The sequence below is a fragment of the Pseudocercospora fijiensis genome, assembly GCF_000340215.1.
Source record: "Pseudocercospora fijiensis CIRAD86 unplaced genomic scaffold MYCFIscaffold_9, whole genome shotgun sequence".
Classification (NCBI taxonomy): domain Eukaryota; kingdom Fungi; phylum Ascomycota; class Dothideomycetes; order Mycosphaerellales; family Mycosphaerellaceae; genus Pseudocercospora; species Pseudocercospora fijiensis.
Window position 1 is genome coordinate 2,705,230 of NW_006921540.1, and position 17,902 is coordinate 2,723,131.

The window sequence follows — 17,902 nt, forward strand, 5'->3', positions numbered from 1 at the left end:
AAAAGAGGGAAAAGATTGTGACCAGACGGCAGTGCAGCAACGCCCCGACTTAGATTTGTTCCGAAACTACACTATTACTAAGAATATCTATAGTTCTTATAAGGGCGACTCTATTACGCACCTTATTACTAAGATCGATATAGTTCCTAAAGCCGATATAGGTAAAGCTCCTACTGCCCTATCTATCTATTAATAGCTCGACGACCTTAGCAAGCTAGGTAAAGAGCGGTTTACTATATATGCTAACTATATTAAGAAGGCTGCTAAGGTCTATAGTCTCTATACTAGTGCTAAGACGAGTGTCCTTATTAGCCGCCTATTAAAGATTAGACGTAATATCGCTAATTAAGATGCCTTCGCTGCCCTTAAGGCTAATTAGGCCTATGCGGACTAGTTTCCTAAACGCCCTATTGCCGCCCCGACCTCTCTAGGACTCTACGCGTTCAACCCTACTAGTACTATTACTCGCGCCCTTACGCCGACGGATCGCTAGAGCAAGTTCGTTACCGGCATCCTTAGCTAAGGCACCTCCTTCGACCGCTTTCGCTAGACTAGCAATACTATCTTCCCTTAAGTCTTTAGTTAGTTGTAAGAGCCTCGTAGAGCATATCTTCCTTTCCTTATCGATCTAATATAGGAGGAGTTTAAAATGTACCTTTAGTATATACGTACGATGCCTAAGTCTAAGTAAGAAGGCCGTAATGCCCTCTAAACTTATAGTATAAGCAACTAAATCGTCCGCTAGTACCCTGCCCTATAGCTCTTAGCTGTCGCCCTTCGACCTAATTATATATATAAGCTTATCTCCGTCCCTAAGCCTACTAAGTTCTTTAAGGTTAGCGGTACTTATAAAAACTGTCCTTCTAAGGAGTCTGCTCGTCTCGGATAAGATATAGTTAAGCTCGCAGCTAGCGAGGGTGCTAGTTACCTGCGTATTAAGGTCTGCCTTATATCTAAGGATAAGACTAGCTACTCTACTATTATCGAAGGCATACATTAGCCTAAGGTCTTTGCGAACTAGGTTAAGAAGCTTAAGGCTCGTAGCCTAGTCCTACTAAGTAAGATCGGCAAGCTTACTAATAAGTACCTTACCGACGACAACCTCGACTATATGTTCGATAGTTAGCCTAATAGTAAGGGGCGTAAAGCGGAGTAGATCCTTAACCCTCTAAAGGAGTGCGAGGTCTCTATTTAGATGCTATACCTGCTATATAGTAATCTAAAGACTAAGAGCAACCGTATATTAATTAACCTAGGCTACTCTCGCGTTATTAACGGTACTAAGGTTAAGAGCTACGAGAACTTAATAGTCTCTTAGGTTGCTAAAGCGTACCGCAATCTAACCGCCCTCCTATCCTCTAACTCCTTCGTACTATTCGCTTTCCCTACGGCTATCTTAGTCGAAGGCCTCGGCTATATCTCCGACGCCCTAGTTAGTAGGATTCCTTAGTTAAGTTACGTTGTTTAGAACGAAGTTAAACAGATCCTCTAGCTTAATAACGAGGGACTTAAGGAATATCTATACGATTAGGAGAAAGCTACGACGGAAAAGGCTACTAACCTCCTCGTTAATTAAGCTTTCTACGAGGGATAGTACTTCGGTACTAATAGCTTTAACGTATACGGAGGAGATTTCGAGAGCCGACTAGCAGATAAGGTTATTGCTAGTAAGGATTACGGCGCGTTAAAGCAACAGTAAGTCTATATAGTATTACTTAGGAAGTTGTTTTTGCATGATTATAGCATCTAGGATTAATACTACCCCGGAGGTGTTATTGCGGAGTTCTAAGAATAGCCTTAGCTAAGAGCGCTAAGGATGCATACATGTTTGTTTTAAGCGCGTATAATATAAAACGTGTCTAGTTAGATACGAAGAAAGGGAGGGATATTAGCTAGTAACCGGCCCTACACCTATAGGGCAGTTTTAAGCCTATATAAGAGGCCTCCTTCTACAGAGTAGACGGATTATTAACCTCGTATAGCACATTGTTTATGTCACACTTCTACAATGCCTATATTGCAGGGCTCTAGTTATTAGCCTAAGCGATAGTCTCGTTATCCTATCTTGCTAAATATGGCTGCCCGTATTGCTATAGGTTATGTTACCCTCGGTAGCCTATACTATTGCTACAAGTAGTAGTAGTAGTATTAGTTTCCGTCCTTTACTATATTGCTAAGCAACGCTAGGTTAGCAACTATATTGCAGAGATTAAGGCTAATAATATATATTCTAACGCAACCTGCGAGAACTATAACAACTACTGCTATCTACTAGAAGACCTTCTAGATATCTACGAGAACTATCTCTAGATTAGTAACGATCTAGTTAGAATGTAGTCTATAGCCCTCGCTGCTAATAAGCTAGGAGTAACAACTAAGAAGCCTCCTAAGAACGTTATAGTAAAGATGTCTTAGTATACTAATAGCTAGCGAGAACGGTCTAAACAAGCAAAGATAAGAGACACTGCTTAGCAGCCTATTACATTGCTATATACGCTATATAACCGTAGTAAGTCTGCGCCTATTAGTTATATAGATTATAAGGGCCTTATTAAAGCTACCTTCTAAGCCGTTACTAGTATTCTATAGCCTAGTATTACTTAGCTAGGTACGGCTCTACAACCTTAATCTAAGCTACCTCCTCGAGCTTAAGAGTTACCTCTACCTTCTCGAGTTACTAAGCAAGTTAGTACGCTAATACTGTCTCTTATAAGACAGTTCTTTAAGTAGGCTGCTATATAGCACGAATAGTCTAATCTAGAAGAAAAGGACGACTTTGTAAAGATTAAATCGCACCTCCTAACTTAACGGTATAATTGTAACTAAATAATAAGGATCTCTAAGAAGTACTAGAAGGAAGAATTAGGCTTCTTTAAAGGCTATTATAGCCGTCTACTTAGTACGTTAAAGCGCTTTTAGAAGCAGAAGTTAATAGAGAAGCAAGGGGGAAACTAATTTTGTAACTAATAATTACGACCTTTATAACGGAGCAATAGCGGTTCGTATGCTTTTAGATTAGTTAGGCGTTTCTTAGCAAATAGTATAACAACTAGAACTTAAAGTGCTCCGCTATATATGTCTTAATTATCGTTGCTAAACTAATATCCTTTTAGCGGAAATCTCGGAGGTAAAAGCGAAGGACTTATATAAAGCTTAGCAATACCTATCCTTGTGTTATCTATTTTATTATATAGCTAATACTATACCGATTAATATAAAATTAATAGCGGAGCTTTAGAGGTATATTATCTTAAGATCCTATATATAATATTATATAAAAGTTATATTATAGTAGCTAGAAGGCTAGCAAGTCGAAGTTAAGAAGTAAGTTATTATTACCCTTATTACCCTCGTGCCTATTAACGTTATATCTAGCGTGTTTGAATAACCCCTTTACATCTATTCTAGCGACGTATTCTAGCGACTAAGTAAGGAAGTCCGTAAAGCAGTCGAAGTCCTTTATTAAATCCTTGTTCTTTTTTATCTATATCTTTAGTATATTAAAGGTCTATTTAATAGGGTTGAGATCCGGTAAATATAGAGGTAGATATTCGAGTATATATCTAGCTAACTTTACTATCTCTTCGACAGACTCGCTACGGTAGATTAAGGCGTTATCTATAATAAAGATTATCTGTTTTCTAGTAATAAGCGGCGGTAGTACTTAGTTCTCGAGCTAGTTATCGAATGTAACTTAATCGATAGAGCCTTAAATATAGAGGGTATACGGAAGATAGCTATTAATCGTTAATGCCGGTAATACTAACGTACGCTCTTTACGTTGCGTATACTAGAAGTCGTAGTAATCTATCCCCTTCGGCGACTATCTATACTTGCAGTAAGCAGTCTTCTAGTTTATCGCTATCTTATCTATAAATACTAACTTCTTAATAGGCTACTTCTTACACTTCTTACTCTATACGGCTCTTACTAAAGGATTGCGTTCTTTAGCTATCTTGCGAGAAGCCTTCCGAGTCTAACCTATCGTATAGACAAGGTAGCGCTATATATTCGAAGGATATAGTTAGACGTTAAATTCGTCGTATAGCGCGAAACACATCTCTTCGAGGTATGCCTCTAGTCGATAGGAGAGGTATTCTTCGAGCTAGTCCTATATAGCTTTAGTAAGGGTTTTCTTACGACCTAGCGGCAGGCGTAGAGGGTAGTAATACTCTCTAAACAGGTTATAATTAATACGCTATTTATATAGGGTCGACCGCGCTACGCTAGTTGCTAGTATTATATCGTCGATCGACTTGTCCGCTATAAATAATACCTCCGCCTTCTTTACGGTTAGAAGCGGCATCTTCGTACTTCGCCTATTATACTTTTCCTCCTTATTCTCGGCTAGTAGCTTCTTCTTACGAGGCATTACGGAAACGACGATATTCTAACGGTTAAAACAACACCTCAACGGTCGCTATACTATTGAAAATAAGGCAACACGGTCTATAAAGAGGTAGATTGAAAATGCGGTATACGGCTCTTCTCGAGGTCTTGGCATTCTACGGTAAACCGCAAAAGGCAGTAAGCATTTTTGGGCGGGTAAATGTTTCTCCCGCCTACCTCCTTCCCATTTTTCTTCGAGGTTCATTCAAAGCACAACGTGTGGCAATTAAACAAAACTGCCTCGCGCGCGCGCGCGCAACAGCATCGCTACCGCAACTTTGCTCATCATACAACTTGCGGCTATGCGTGGACCATACTCGAGAAAGGCCAGATGGCGCCCCAAATCCTCCGAAATGGCAAAACTTTCAAATCTCAATCGCCAGCAGGAAACCAAGATGGAAACCAAGACGAGTCCTGACTCGGGGAGGATGCCACCGTGAGCTGGGCATATACCTCTGCTCGACTGGCATCTGAGATGTTTCTCCATTTCGTCAAATACCAGACACTGAAGGCGTAGTCGCTCGCTCAATCAGGAACTTTGCCAGTGAAGTGAAGCCAATCGCGGATCGACAAAGAACCTATACCGGTTCCGCTGAAACATGAGGTTCAGAGATCTCTGGGTCGAACCAAGTTCGACACGACATGGAACAGCTGCTCGCATATTGTCCCGCTGCCGCTGTGGAGACTACAGACCAATATGTGTGCATGGCGATCCTGCTGTGCAGCATGTGCAGTAAGTGGGTCTATCTCGGCAAAATCATCCCTCACTGTATAGGCAATCGACATGGACTAGCTACGGCCTCACATGTTATGGCCGCAGATATCCACTGGACTCGCTAATCGCCGCAGCGCAATCTAGGTCCAGAACGTCATACTCCAGGTACTCATCACGTTGGAAGTCGTGGCAAACCTGATGGCTAACATTCTCCGAGCCCTTTGATCAGTTCACGCAACGGCTTTCTGCCACCTGAATATCGTTCGGCTGTGGTGATCGCTGGTCGCAACATTCTTGACCTTTTTCCAATCTCTTCTTGTTGTTTCTATCCAACCTGGAACGGACGCTACGACAATCGTGACTTGTTTATGGTCCCCCAAGATGCTGTTTCTCGTGGCCTTCCTCTTCTTGGTGCGCATTGCCGCAGGCGCTGGACGCAATGCGACGAGTTCAAGCCAGTGTTCATGCGGGTTCCGTGATCCGCAGACTGGAGAGCTTTATACAGAATCAATAATTATGTACTTCAACGAAACCACATCGGTGGACCAACATGTTCTTCGACTCATGGACTACAGTCACAAGAATCAGAAAGGCTGGACCACTACGTTTCGACAAGGAGCAAGCCCTGCAAATGTCCGATTCGGCAACAATGGATCTCTCCCCTGGCAAGATGCCGTAGATGGCACTGCTCCGAGATTGGAAATGGTACTGGGTGCCCGCAGATTTGACCATCTTTCCAATGGAGCTGAACTTCAATCGCTTCGACGCGACATTCTGTACGGCAGCTTTCGAGCCGAAATGCGTTCACCTTCTTATCTGGAACGAGGAAGTGCCATGTCGATGTTCTTGCAGTACAACGACACTCAGACTGCTACCATCGATATGTGCAACATGGACATGCCCACGAAGGCAAGGGTCCTTCAACTCATCAATGGTGAATCGCCATCCTACTCTCTTGCAACCAATTACAGCTTGATCGAGAAAGGAGATCCACCAAGGATTCCAGCGCTCTCCCCATATAGCTTTATGGAGCTGCGAATAGACTGGACCGACGACACATTGGATTTTTGGATCAACAATAATCGCACTCGTCGAGCTACGAAGAAGGAGAGGACTCTGCCATCGGTCCCTCAGACGCTGTATTTTTCCCACTGGTCCACTGGAGACCAGTACTACATGCAAGGTCCGCCTGTCAATGCCTCTGTCGCACAACTGCAGTGGGTACGAGCATTCTTCAACACGTCTCTCATGACGAAAGCGGACCATGAAAAGTATGATCAGCGTTGCGAAGCGATTACAGCCTGCTCTGTGGATGACATGACTCTGCGTGAGTCAACGGAATACCAATCAGCAGCTGTGGTCAAGTGGAAGCCGTCAACTCCGCACCAACGCATTCGTGATGTTGCAGGCTACATCGCCGCAGCTTTCAGCGTGTTTGGGGCCGTGTCAATTATCAATGCGCTCATCCGACGAGGGCCTTGGTGGAGAATCAAGAAGAAACTAAAGGCTCTCCCTGGTAGCAAGAGGCATTCTACGCAAGCACTTCGCAAGTCACTTCGAGAATCTATCGGTACGGATCTGGCAAATGCTTCATACCCTGGACCCCCGGCAGGTGATCTTTATGGAAGCGTGACCGGTCCCGGATCTGGGGCCGAGACACCAGCACCGGGTTACACTTCGCGTCCAGGTTACCTCTCGCCTTTCCAAGATACATCAGGCAGTCAAACTCCACTACCAGCGTATGAGTCCGAGAGACATTCACCATATCAGTCCATGTACGCGTTTCTGGCCCCTATGCGAAGTCTACGTGGTGGGTCTGGAAGAAGCACTCCAGGTCACGCCCGCAGTGCATCAGCTCCACAGCCAAATCGACAAGCATCTGTGGGCGTCGATGTATTACCTCCACCAATGGAGCATCCCATTGGATATGGCCCCGATAACCCGAACCTCGAAGAGGAGACGGATAAAGATACTCGAACGTCGATTGCACGGAACCAAGCATATCTCGACCTTTCTGGCACTGGACGGGAAAATGGGGATGGGGTCCGTCCAGTGAGCGCTTCAAGATCTGCCAGCCCGTTGCGAACATCAAGTCGAAGTCGCAAGTCGTACGACTCAAGATCGTCAAGCGAGCGCGAGCACAAGCACCGCAGCTTTATGGATCTGGAAGGCCGCTCAATCGAGAAGAAGGTCTCTTTCATCACCGACAAGCTACCTATAGTTGCAGTACCCGAAAATCCTCAAGACTATGGAGCCAAAGCACAAATGCTGGATAAGTCAAACATCCCCGATGCCATGACAGGTGCTGCAACGGCACTCCCTGCCAAGGAGCAGCTGCCTCACGGTCAAGCGCCGCAACAGCGTATCGATTACTTGGCAGGTCTTGTGGCCCTGTGCTGTATCATGGTCACGCTGCGCCATTTCTCGCTGACATTTTGGCCTTATGTCACCACAAGTGGAGGATATGTAATGCATTTCAAAGCAGATCTCGTGCTATCTTACATCTTGGGACCATACATCCTGACCCCTCTGTGGATTGGACCTTTCTTCGTCACTTCATGTCGCTTTCTGGCGCAAAGATACCTCAAGACTGGCAAGCTGAACGACATTGCCAACAAAATGCTGCTGCGAGCGCCACGAATGCTTATACCGGTTTTCATATTCATGACGCTGGAATATTTCTTGATCTCGCTTGGACTCACAAGCAGGCTTGAATGGCTTCCAAGCGTCTCGTACAGCACCTGGCCGTATGTCACGCCTCAGCCGAACTTTGGAGTGTTCTTGAACGAAGCAGTGGAAATTTCGTATATCACTCCAAACGCTGCACCAGAGGTCATCAATCATTACTGTGTTGGTGTAAGTTGTCTTTGGCCATGCCCAGCACATTCAGACGCTAACTGTCAGACAGGTACTCTGGACTATTCCTGTACAGCTCCAATTTTCCTTCGTGACCCTCTTGGCAACAGTCCTCGTAAAAGATGTCAAGACACCATGGAAGCGATTTTCCTTCTACACTTTCACAATCATCTGTGGGTGGTACGGACAGGTAAGAGCTACTCCAAGCCCGATTGGTACATCAAGCACTAATTCACAACAGAGCTGGTCTGCGTGCCATTGGCTTGGCCTTATGCTGGCAGATCTCGACATTACTTACGACTGGAAGAAATGGATATACGCCCGATGGTGGCGACATTACGGCATCATCACAATCGCCGTTGTGATCACGCTTGCAACACCATTGGCACTTCTCTTCAACTCGTCCGTTCTTTTCTGGTCATTCATGTCCTGGGAGAACGCCATCCATCCCAACCCCACCACCGGAAGACCGATCTATGAGTCCCTTCCTAGCATCTGGTGGGCGTATCCTCAGTACTACGAGCCCAATCTGGCAATCCTTACATTCAGTCTCGGCCTTCAACTGATCGTCGAACTTTCGACGTGGACACAGAAGGCTCTCAGCATTAAGATCGTCACATTCTTCCATCCACATATCATGACAATATATCGTAAGCTAGACAACGTTGTGGTCAATTTTTCCTCCAGCGACTGACTTTTGACCTAGTGATGCACGGATTCGTGTTCTGGAGTGTTGGAGCCAGCGTAGCTGTATGGCTTAGCGGACTGAGCTTTCCGTATTGGGCTACACTGATCATCACGGCGCTCTTCTCATACGCTACGATCTTGTTCTTTGCCGTGATTATGACCCCCCTGATCGAGTTTGCTACGAAAGGCTCGGTGAAGAATATTTGGCGATGGGCTACAGAAGAGCCTGTGCCGCATAGACGAACCACAGCACCTTTCACGAAGGACCTCGTTCTAGGAAGAATGCAGGATGAGGGAGAAGAGAAGAAAGCGAATGCGCAGGTACAGACAGCGTGAGAATATCTGGTCCACTTCAGAATTTGCGGCGTTCGAGCGTTATTGATATACCAGCTTCTCAGCAAAGAATTGAAACGATTACCAATTGATTTCCAGCGAACTACTTACACAGCCAATTCCTGTTACCATAAGGTGGTAGTATTGTTACGATCAGTACCCATCCTTCCCAGAAACCACACCATACGCTCCGCCGCCTTTACCAAACATCTCGCACAATCCATCAGCCAAATCTTTTGGACGTTCCCATCCCGCGAAATGTCCACCCTTCTCATAAAACTTTTGGAAGACGATTGGTCCCATGGTGTGTCTCCAAGATACCGGACTGTTGCAGAGCTCTACCGGGAAGTCGGCAATCCCCAGCGGAACATCGATATAGCCTTGAGCGATAGGCACCGTGATCTCCACGGGGTCATGTAGAGCCTCGTAATAGATGTAAGAGGCTGCGTCTGGTCCGGCGCGGGAGAAGACGTAAATCGATACCCAGAGGCAGACTTCATCGTCAGTCCACTCGTATTCATCACTCCACTCTACAAGTTTATCAAACACCCAAGCCAAATTCCCAACCGGACTGTCACGCAAGAGGAAATTTATCGTGGCGGGTCGAGTGGATTGAATGGCGAGGTAACCCCGTCCGTCGCCCATGCCGAAGGGATTCCAGCGTTCTGCTAGCGCCATCTGCTTCTTCTCGCGCTCGCTGTATTCAGGCTCGGGTTTGGTGCCGTTCACGAATTCTTCCGGCTTCGCGGCCCATGCCCAGTTGATATGATGGGCTTTCACACTTGTTGGGTACAGATGGGCCAGGGCGCGGGTGATGAGGAAACCCCAATCGCCGCCTTGAGTTACGTATTCGTTGTAGCCCAATGCTAACATGACCTTGTGGCATGCTTCGGCATAGCGGGCGAGGTTGAAGCCAGGCTTCAGCGCGGGGCCTGAGAAGCCGTAGTTCCTAGGACCAAGTCAGTGTCAGTGTCTGCGTAGAGACAATATCAGGAAGTCACGGACGGAAGACTTGGAGCTACGACATGAAATGCCGGGTTTCCATCTCCGCCTTTCAAATACGGTAGCATTTTCGTGACCTCGAGAAAAGAGCCTGGCCATCCGTGGACAAACAAGAGCGGAATTGCTCCTTGCACATCGCTCTTTTGATGCACGAAATGCATATCCACTGGGCCATGCTTGTCGACGCTGACCTGCACCTCGAAGTTGGGTAGCTCGTTTAGCTTCTTTTCGTGAGCTCTCCAGTCAAATTTCGTTCGCCAGTATTCGACGAGGCGTTGGATGTCTGCTCTGGAATTCCGCATCTCGATTAGGATTTGTGGTGCAAGTGATGGAGGGAGAGGAGAGCTTACAAGGGAGAGCCGTAGTCCCAGGCTGGATTGCCTTCTAATTCTGATGGGAAGTCTGTGTCATCCAATCGCTTCTTTAAGCGGTCGATCTTCTGTTGTGGGACGTCGATTGTGTATTCTTTAATGACGGACATGGTGAGCTCTAGGGGTGGATGGAGCTGAAGTTGAGAACAAGGGGCGTTGAGAAGCGCAGAGCTGAGGGCAGACTTGTAGTACTGCCACTAGAGGAGACAGCTTCATAGCTCTGCTAATGCAAGTCTAGCTTGTTTTTTGTTTTCTTGCACAGCCATCGTCTTTCACACACACACACACGAGCGCTCGCACAGGTTCCTTCTAGCTCCTTTGGGAAACGCTTGGCATGGTCGAAGTGTCCCATGGCTTGTCGCCTTGACTCTGCATCGATCGTGTTCCGTTTCCAACTTCTCCTCTCTTTTCACGCCTCTGGATAACACCGAAGACACACGAGATGGGCATGGACATGACGGTCGGTGAGGCAGGGCGAACACTCCCATTTATCTCCTGTTTCTTGGCCGCTGCTCCCACAGGCAACAGGGATCAAACCTTGACATCGCTGAGTGCCTCATCTCAGCTAATTGATCCTAATTGACAATCCCGACCTTTCGCACGTCATCGTAGCTAGGCACTGGCCAGCCCATGTGCACTGCTTGCAACCATCTGACAGCGGAGAAGAACAGCATCTGTGTTTGCGGTCATAGATCACACTCGACTCGGGCAAGGCACGGTCGAAACGAAGCGCTCGTAAATATTGCAACAAGAAGTCCGACGGCGTAGTATTGTGAAGCTTACGCATTTCTACTGGTACTGGTCTCCGCTGGCGGTGAAGCAACCACCGCATTCACGAAGGGCCACCTCTCATTCACAATGCGATTATGATGCGACGGCTACCTCATTTAAGCCAGAAACATTCTCTGAGACTCTTGTTCCAAATCGAGAAGAACAATGAACTCTCAAAACACAACCCAATCTCCACACCGAGCCTTTCAATAGAAGGAACAAAGGACGCTGGTCATTGATGCTGCTCACTCCATCCTATCCATCATGATGACCATCACGAGTGCCTACCGTCAGCAGGAGCTGGCTCCTGGAGAACACGAATCACTCTCCCAACATCACAACTTTGCAAAACGCATGACTACCAGTTCACGTGTGCCCAAGGATCATGCCATCCGCAAGCAACCGGGAGCTGGCCTCCGCCGTATCGCACTGACTCCGGACAGAGTGGCCAGGAAACCAATGTTTCCTAGGAACGGCAGGCTTCCCGTGCGCTCTTCTCCCAAACAGACCGAGGAACCTGAGACGTTGCGAACAGGAACGCCAGAAGTTCAATCCAGAGCCGCCACGCCCACCGTAACGCCTCAGAGTCAACCCCCAAACAGGCGCAGTATGCCGACGCATATGCATATGCTATCGACCGACGGCTCCATGTATTGCGGGCCACACTTCGACGCATGCACATTTGATGCTATGGACCACAAGCTTGCATGTGGCCACATAATCCTGACTGCGGAACCTGAGCCCTGTGCAAATAACTGTCATGTACGAGAACCGCCGGATTATGCTCAGCCCCGAGATCTTGACCAATCTTTCGTTTGCATGGCTTGCATTGGAGATCATATCCAGACTCGGCAACGTGACAGATACTGGGACTTCAGAATAGAGCTCGAGAATGTCGCGGCAGAGAATGACAAGTCTTCAGAGTGGGTAACGCAGAAGTTAGACCTCATGGCCATGGCTTGGCAGGACGAAGACGTCGAGGAAATCAAAATGCTATCCTCAAAGCAGAGAGGCAAACCCAGTCAACCATTCTGGATCGAGCCCGAGCTACAGGGTCTCGTAGATACCGCCATGAAGGAAAATCGCCTCGGTCGCAGGTCTTCAAGATCAACATTGAACGATTCCGGACCGACATCTCCAACCCTTTCGATAACCAATTCCCCCACTACAGGAAGAGAATCCAAGCCGTCACCGCTGCAAGGATCCCTCAGAGGCTTACGCAATTGGCACTCAAGACACTCCTCAGCCTCATCCATCACCGCAGATACTCATACTCCCAGAGACACCATGAAGCCACCCGAAGATATCCCCTACTTCCCCACCGACAAGCGAAAGGACAGTAGAACCAGTGACACCATCCCCATCTGGAGGGAGCCCCAACTCCCCGAAAGTCCGACGCGAACCCTCAACTTGTCACCAAGGCACGAGTAAGTGGTAGCCCTGATGTGAGCAATACAACTTTTTTGCTCACACATGTCTTTTCGCAGCAGCGCACCTCCTCCGCGAGAGAATTACTTCGTCAAGCCATGGCATGAAAAAGCCTCTTTGCGCCCTTACGAGCGGATTTGGCTGAGTGAGGCTTCTGTACAAGATTACGAATGAATGAAAAAAAATTATGTCTCAGATTTTGATTTTGATTTTTTTTTTGTGGCCGGAGGGGAGGGATGGGATACTTATTGGGGGGCGGCTTGGTTGCTTGATACCCAGGGCAAGCGATCCTACCTAAGTTACTAGATTTTTGTTCATGCTGAATGGAAGCATTATGGTCGACGGCCTAGCTAGCGAAACCACTTGGAGTCTCTCACTTTCTCTCGTTATTCAACTAATTTTCTATAACGATTAATACCTTCGCTACGTGTTCGATTCGCTTGATAATGAATAACATCCTTATATAATAGGCGCTTATATGCACATCTCGAGCTCTAGAACAACGCTTAGTATCTTACCTACGATCTAGGGATGTAATTGTAAGGTAACTCGCAGTAGCAAAGCAGAACCGAGATTTTCTTTTTTTTTCCGGCGCATCTATGCGAATAAAGGTTAGGAGGCGTAAGTCTTCTTATAGATTAGTATTGTAGCTGTCGTCGAAAAAAAGCTTGGATGCTGAGATTTCTTTTTCCACGCGCGCGACAGGCGAGCCGCGAAATGGAAATGGGTGGGTGGGTGGGTGGGTTAATGAGTATCGGGGTTTCTTGTGGGCATTGAAATGAACAGCGCGACTGTGAGGCTTCCTCAGTAGTGTCGGTGCGTGAAATGCCAAAACTATGCATTGCTTAGCTCGCGAACATTTTCCGGGAAACGATTTCAAATAGTCAATGCCAGGCAATTGATACATTCCTTGCCAGATAGCATCTGTATACACTACATGTAGAGATGGTTCAATCGTGTCATCATTGAATTTTGCAAGGTCTTCTGCGTTATGTATATGATACACAGTACACACGGGTATTTCATGTCCAACTCCTTTTGCTGCGCTGAAGCAAGCATGCATGCACTTCTACAAGTCATTCAAAGGAAGTAGTCAGCAACCGGCTTCTTGGCCGGCATGCCTCGGCTGTCTTGCGGCGCCGGGTCAAATATACGGTAGCGCCTTCCCGGGCCTTGTTTGTTGTACTGTTCCGGTAGGATGCCGTTCGATCTACCCAAGTCGCCATTTGTCCTCGGCGCATAGCCAGCGTTCGAGCCGTCCTCGCCGAGCTCCAGAATGGCTGCCACATTGCCACATCTGTAGCAGTAGTTGGGTGCTGACCATACGGTGACAATGGTGCTGTCGAACATCTCTTTGAAGCCCTCCATGACCAGTTGATGTGCTCGACAGATGAGGCTCAAGTCGTTCTTGTGATTGAAGCATTTGACAATGTCAGCACCAAACAGGAAGCCAGCGCCGCGAGGTGAAAGACCCCAGCCGTCAATTTCGTCAGGATCTGACCACAACAGGTCGCACATGGCACCTTCGTGGGGCACTTCCTGCTTTCGGTCCAGCAATCGAATTTTGTCTATGCTGTCTATGAGAGGGCTAAGGCCGCCGTGTACGCAGAGCACGGCGCCACCACTGCTGCTCGGACGGCCTCTGCTAGCTCCTGATGCCGCCGTGCCCGGCGGACCGTTTTGCGATGGTGTTGGTTCTGCTGTCTGAGACGGCGATGAAGGTGGGTTGGACTGGGGCTGCTCCACCGATAGTGCCGGTCTTGTTCGCGGGAAGCGATTGATAATTTGTCCTTGCGAGTTGAAGAGCTCAATCTCAACATCTTCGAGATCTGGAAATGTGGCTGCAGGATCGGCAAAGGCAGCATCGGTCGGTTCAAGGTCGGTTGCTGCGCCCATGATCAAGGCACCCAAAGCAAGGTAGTCAAACACCTCGCAGCAATAACGCCATACATTTGCGCTTCCATATTTCCGTAAGCATTCATCGTAGAAGCCATAGACTGTCGTGATCTGTCGTGATTCGTGGTTGCCTCGTATCAGCGTGATGCGATCTGGGTAGCGCACTTTCAAGCATAGCAGGAGTAGAAAGGATTCAAGAGAATAGAAGCCGCGATCGACAAAGTCGCCCATGAAGAGGTAGTTCGTGTCCGGCACATCGCCACCTACGCGGAATAGCTCCATGAGGTCGTGAAACTGGCCATGAATATCGCCGCAAATCTACGCCCCGTCAGCGCCATGTCCTTACCACGCTCCCGTCCGACTCACCGTGACCGGCGCATCGACCGTGACCACATTGCCCTCCTCGATGAGCAATTCTCTCGCTTTGTAGCAGAGCTCGCGCACTTGTGTCTCAGGTATTGGCCGACATGCTCGCAATTGTGCAATCGCCTTATCCAGGTCACTCATGGTCCGCAATTTGCTGCGCCCAGCGGCGCGCTGCCGGAGTGTGCGCGCTGCCTATGCGCGGTCCTTTTTCTTCGCCTTGCTGTGCTGTCTATCGGTCGCGGTACCGGTATACTGCGTGCTCACAATTCGATCGGGCGGTCTGCTGCGGCGCGTAGGCTCGAGCGGCTCAGCTGGCTGGGGAGAGTAGAGGGCGGACTGTACTCTGTAATGCTACGTGAGTTGGCTTCGGGTCGAGATCCGATTACAGCGAGGTGTGGTCTACGTCGGCGGTTGTGACTGAAAACGAGCGAACTCATAGCGCTGTTGATGACTAACTTGAAGTCGTGCTGCATGACTCGCGACTTTCGGCAGCCGACATCCGACATCCGACATCCGAGAAGCCCTAACAAATCCACATATCGCCTCACCTCCTTGCCCGGCGATGCCCGCTACGATATTTCCACTTCCATTGCCTCACTATTCCCGCCGACATCGAGGATACTCCTGCTATGTCGAGGGCATTCCATCGCAGCCAACACACGACTTCAAGGACTCTCCGCGATCATATCATCAAATTCTGAGCAGATATGGCTCTTTGCACACGAGACTAGAAGACGCGCTGGAAGTGTTCGTAGGCCAGTATTGGCGACCTACTATCGCTCCGCCCTGCTTGAACGAGTAGGACGGAACCTCGTCTTGCACCAGCATCCTTCTCAGAATGCAGGTGTTTGCAAGATCTGGTCTTGTCGGAGGAGAGGAACCTGTAACTTCTACATCTCACTCCTGACCCCGCATTGTACTGGATATGGCTGCATACGAAGCGAAAGAGACGATCGAACGCTGGGCAAAACGATCCTGTCAGACCACTCAAGCCCTCCTCACGAGCTGCGAACCTTGTGGTCAAGCCATACGGTAGGCATTCGTTCCAGGAACAGTTCGAGGATCTACAGCGTGTAACCAGGAATTGTCTCCCAAGCTGCAAACCCCGCTTGTGGGTAAGGTGGGCAGCTGAAGCTTGCTCTTCTGGAACATATATATCAATAGGTGAGGATGGTTGTAGTCGTTGGCGAGTTTCACTGTACCACTAGGCCGAGGAGACAGCACATTATCATTAACACTAACACTACAAGACACGACCATGGCTACATTCAAAGGCTACGATTTGATCGTTGTTGGCTCCGGGTTCGGCGGCTCTTTCGCTACGCTCAGCTACCTAGAGACACTGAAAGCCAGCGGCAAGAGTGGCCGTGTTGCCCTCGTCGAAGTCGGCAAGGATGGCGAGCGATGCGGAGCCTCTCGATGGACAATGGCCTATTTACGACTAGACAAGGATCTTAACTTTGGTACGCTCACAACTACTCCGCTCACTCACTGTAGTGACCCTAACATCTGCAGACAAGGACTGGGTCAAGGAGATGAGGCGCGTGAGCGATGGCATCGCAGACGAGACGTACTGTGAGAAGCTTCGACATGAAGCTCCAATAACCGCCAAGTATTGTGAAGACCATGGCGTGAAATTTATCCACCATGATGAGCCAAATGTGCTTCTCGAATTCGACACAGATCAGCATTTCGTGTTCCCAGATGGCGGTGGCAACGCCATCATCACCAAAATCATGGAGCACATCAAGAGCTATTCAAATGCCGATATTCACTGGGAAACAGAAGCTTTGAAGCTACTACAAGACGACAGAGGCGCGATCCGAGGTCTCAAAGTCCGAAAGAGTGATGGCTTGCAGTACGACTTGCTTGCGCCGGACGTCGTCCTTGCTTGTGGTGGCTTTGAGGGCAACCAAGAGATGCTGGCTCGATATATTGGCCGTGACTCCCACAAGTTACCGTTAATTGCACCAGGTATTCGATACAACAAAGGCGCTGGTCTTCGCATGGCTCTTGAGGTTGGTGCCGGAACCGCGGGTTCTTTCGATGGCATGCACTGTGAGCTAGTAGACACCCGAGCCACGAAGCCGGATGCTGTCATTTGGGGTGAGACCTCCTTTCCTACAGCACGTTAAAATTTCTAACGCGGTCTCAGGACACAACTACGGCATTGTGGTCAACAAGGACTGCAAGCGGTTCTATGATGAGGGACAACGCCACCTATTCGCCACCTTTGAAATGATTGCGCTCTATTGCTGGAAAGACCACAACCAGTCCTGCTACTTTGTCACCGACGACCCAATCATGCAGCGCTTCAAAGGCAGCTGGGTGTATGAGACCACTGACCAGCCACCAGAGCAGGCGGATACGATCGAGGGATTAGCTGAGAAGCTTGGCCTCGATCCACAACAACTCAAGAAGACTGTCGACGAATACAACGCTGCGGTCAACGACAAGCCATTCGACCTCATGAAGCTCGACGGCAAAGCCACAACTGGCCTCTCCCCCAACAAAACCAACTGGGCCGCCAAAATCGAGAAAGGTCCATTCTACGGCTACCCGATGACTGCAAACCTGACTTTCACGTACGGCGGTGTGAAGACTGATCTTGATGCCCGCGTCGTGTCGACTAATGATGTGCCAATCCCTGGTCTATGGGCTGCCGGCGAGATGACTGGTCTTTTCTACAACGAATATCCTCCTGCTACATCGTGTCTGCGATCGATGACTTTTGGCAGACTCGCGGGTGAAAGCATTGCGAAAAAGCAGGGTCAGAAGCAGACTGTTACGATTGGCTTGTAAGAGGATTTTTGGAATGTGAAATCGAGGAAGCTGGATGTATGTACATCATTTGGCATGTTTTTGGGGACGATGGAAATGTAATGGGAGAGTTCGGAGTCGCATAGGAAAAGCCTTCGTTGCGTTTTCTATTGTGTTCATGGGAGACAGGTTGGTGGCGGCCTCATCTCAGATTCTGGTTGCTCAGCCACTGCGAATCTTTTGAGATATTTGCCTCAGTCGAATTTTGAGACGTTCGGTCCCCAGTCATCGCTCATTTCTTGTCTGAACGGTGGCTATATGCAGCATT

General features: G+C 48.4%; 5 protein-coding genes across 5 annotated transcripts; 3 read left to right on the plus strand and 2 right to left on the minus strand.

Annotated features, from left to right (window-relative positions):
• Window positions 1–5,485: 5,485 nt before the first annotated feature.
• MYCFIDRAFT_190891 (uncharacterized protein) lies at window positions 5,486–8,983 on the plus strand (the record flags this gene model as incomplete). The annotated part of the gene is made up of 6 exons (XM_007932808.1): window positions 5,486–6,733; window positions 7,171–7,294; window positions 7,485–7,960; window positions 8,013–8,150; window positions 8,202–8,610; window positions 8,667–8,983. The coding sequence occupies 6 exons, from the start codon at window positions 5,486–5,488 to the stop codon at window positions 8,981–8,983; spliced, it is 2,712 nt and encodes a 903-aa protein (XP_007930999.1).
• A 150-nt stretch (window positions 8,984–9,133) lies between these two features.
• MYCFIDRAFT_63545 (uncharacterized protein) lies at window positions 9,134–10,463 on the minus strand (the record flags this gene model as incomplete). The annotated part of the gene is made up of 3 exons (XM_007932430.1): window positions 9,134–9,929; window positions 9,986–10,270; window positions 10,333–10,463. The coding sequence occupies 3 exons, from the start codon at window positions 10,461–10,463 to the stop codon at window positions 9,134–9,136; spliced, it is 1,212 nt and encodes a 403-aa protein (XP_007930621.1).
• Window positions 10,464–12,184: 1,721 nt separating this feature from the next.
• MYCFIDRAFT_183964 (uncharacterized protein) lies at window positions 12,185–12,927 on the plus strand. The gene is made up of 2 exons (XM_007932809.1): window positions 12,185–12,551; window positions 12,612–12,927. The coding sequence occupies exons 1-2, from the start codon at window positions 12,412–12,414 to the stop codon at window positions 12,724–12,726; spliced, it is 255 nt and encodes an 84-aa protein (XP_007931000.1). The 5' UTR covers window positions 12,185–12,411; the 3' UTR covers window positions 12,727–12,927.
• Window positions 12,928–13,503: 576 nt separating this feature from the next.
• On the minus strand, window positions 13,504–14,955 carry MYCFIDRAFT_157448 (Serine/threonine specific protein phosphatase; the record flags this gene model as incomplete). The annotated part of the gene is made up of 2 exons (XM_007932810.1): window positions 13,504–14,742; window positions 14,815–14,955. The coding sequence occupies 2 exons, from the start codon at window positions 14,953–14,955 to the stop codon at window positions 13,633–13,635; spliced, it is 1,251 nt and encodes a 416-aa protein (XP_007931001.1). The 3' UTR covers window positions 13,504–13,632.
• A 1,078-nt stretch (window positions 14,956–16,033) lies between these two features.
• On the plus strand, window positions 16,034–17,857 carry MYCFIDRAFT_86959 (uncharacterized protein). The gene is made up of 3 exons (XM_007932811.1): window positions 16,034–16,277; window positions 16,330–16,832; window positions 16,942–17,857. Exons 1-3 carry the CDS (start codon window positions 16,073–16,075, stop codon window positions 17,614–17,616), a joined length of 1,383 nt encoding a protein of 460 aa, XP_007931002.1. The 5' UTR covers window positions 16,034–16,072; the 3' UTR covers window positions 17,617–17,857.
• Window positions 17,858–17,902: the final 45 nt, after the last annotated feature.

Bases quoted from the DNA above. Each gene is read 5' to 3' on its own strand.
- MYCFIDRAFT_183964 (XM_007932809.1), top strand. From the start codon at position 12,412: ATGAAGCCACCCGAAGATATCCCCTACTTCCCCACCGACAAGCGAAAG. The intron at 12,552-12,611 runs GTAAGTGGTAGC...GTCTTTTCGCAG, and splicing joins AACTTGTCACCAAGGCACGA to CAGCGCACCTCCTCCGCGAG.
- MYCFIDRAFT_86959 (XM_007932811.1), top strand. From the start codon at position 16,073: ATGGCTACATTCAAAGGCTACGATTTGATCGTTGTTGGCTCCGGGTTC. The intron at 16,278-16,329 runs GTACGCTCACAA...TAACATCTGCAG, and splicing joins AGACAAGGATCTTAACTTTG to ACAAGGACTGGGTCAAGGAG. The intron at 16,833-16,941 runs GTTGGTGCCGGA...CCTTTCCTACAG, and splicing joins GTCTTCGCATGGCTCTTGAG to CACGTTAAAATTTCTAACGC.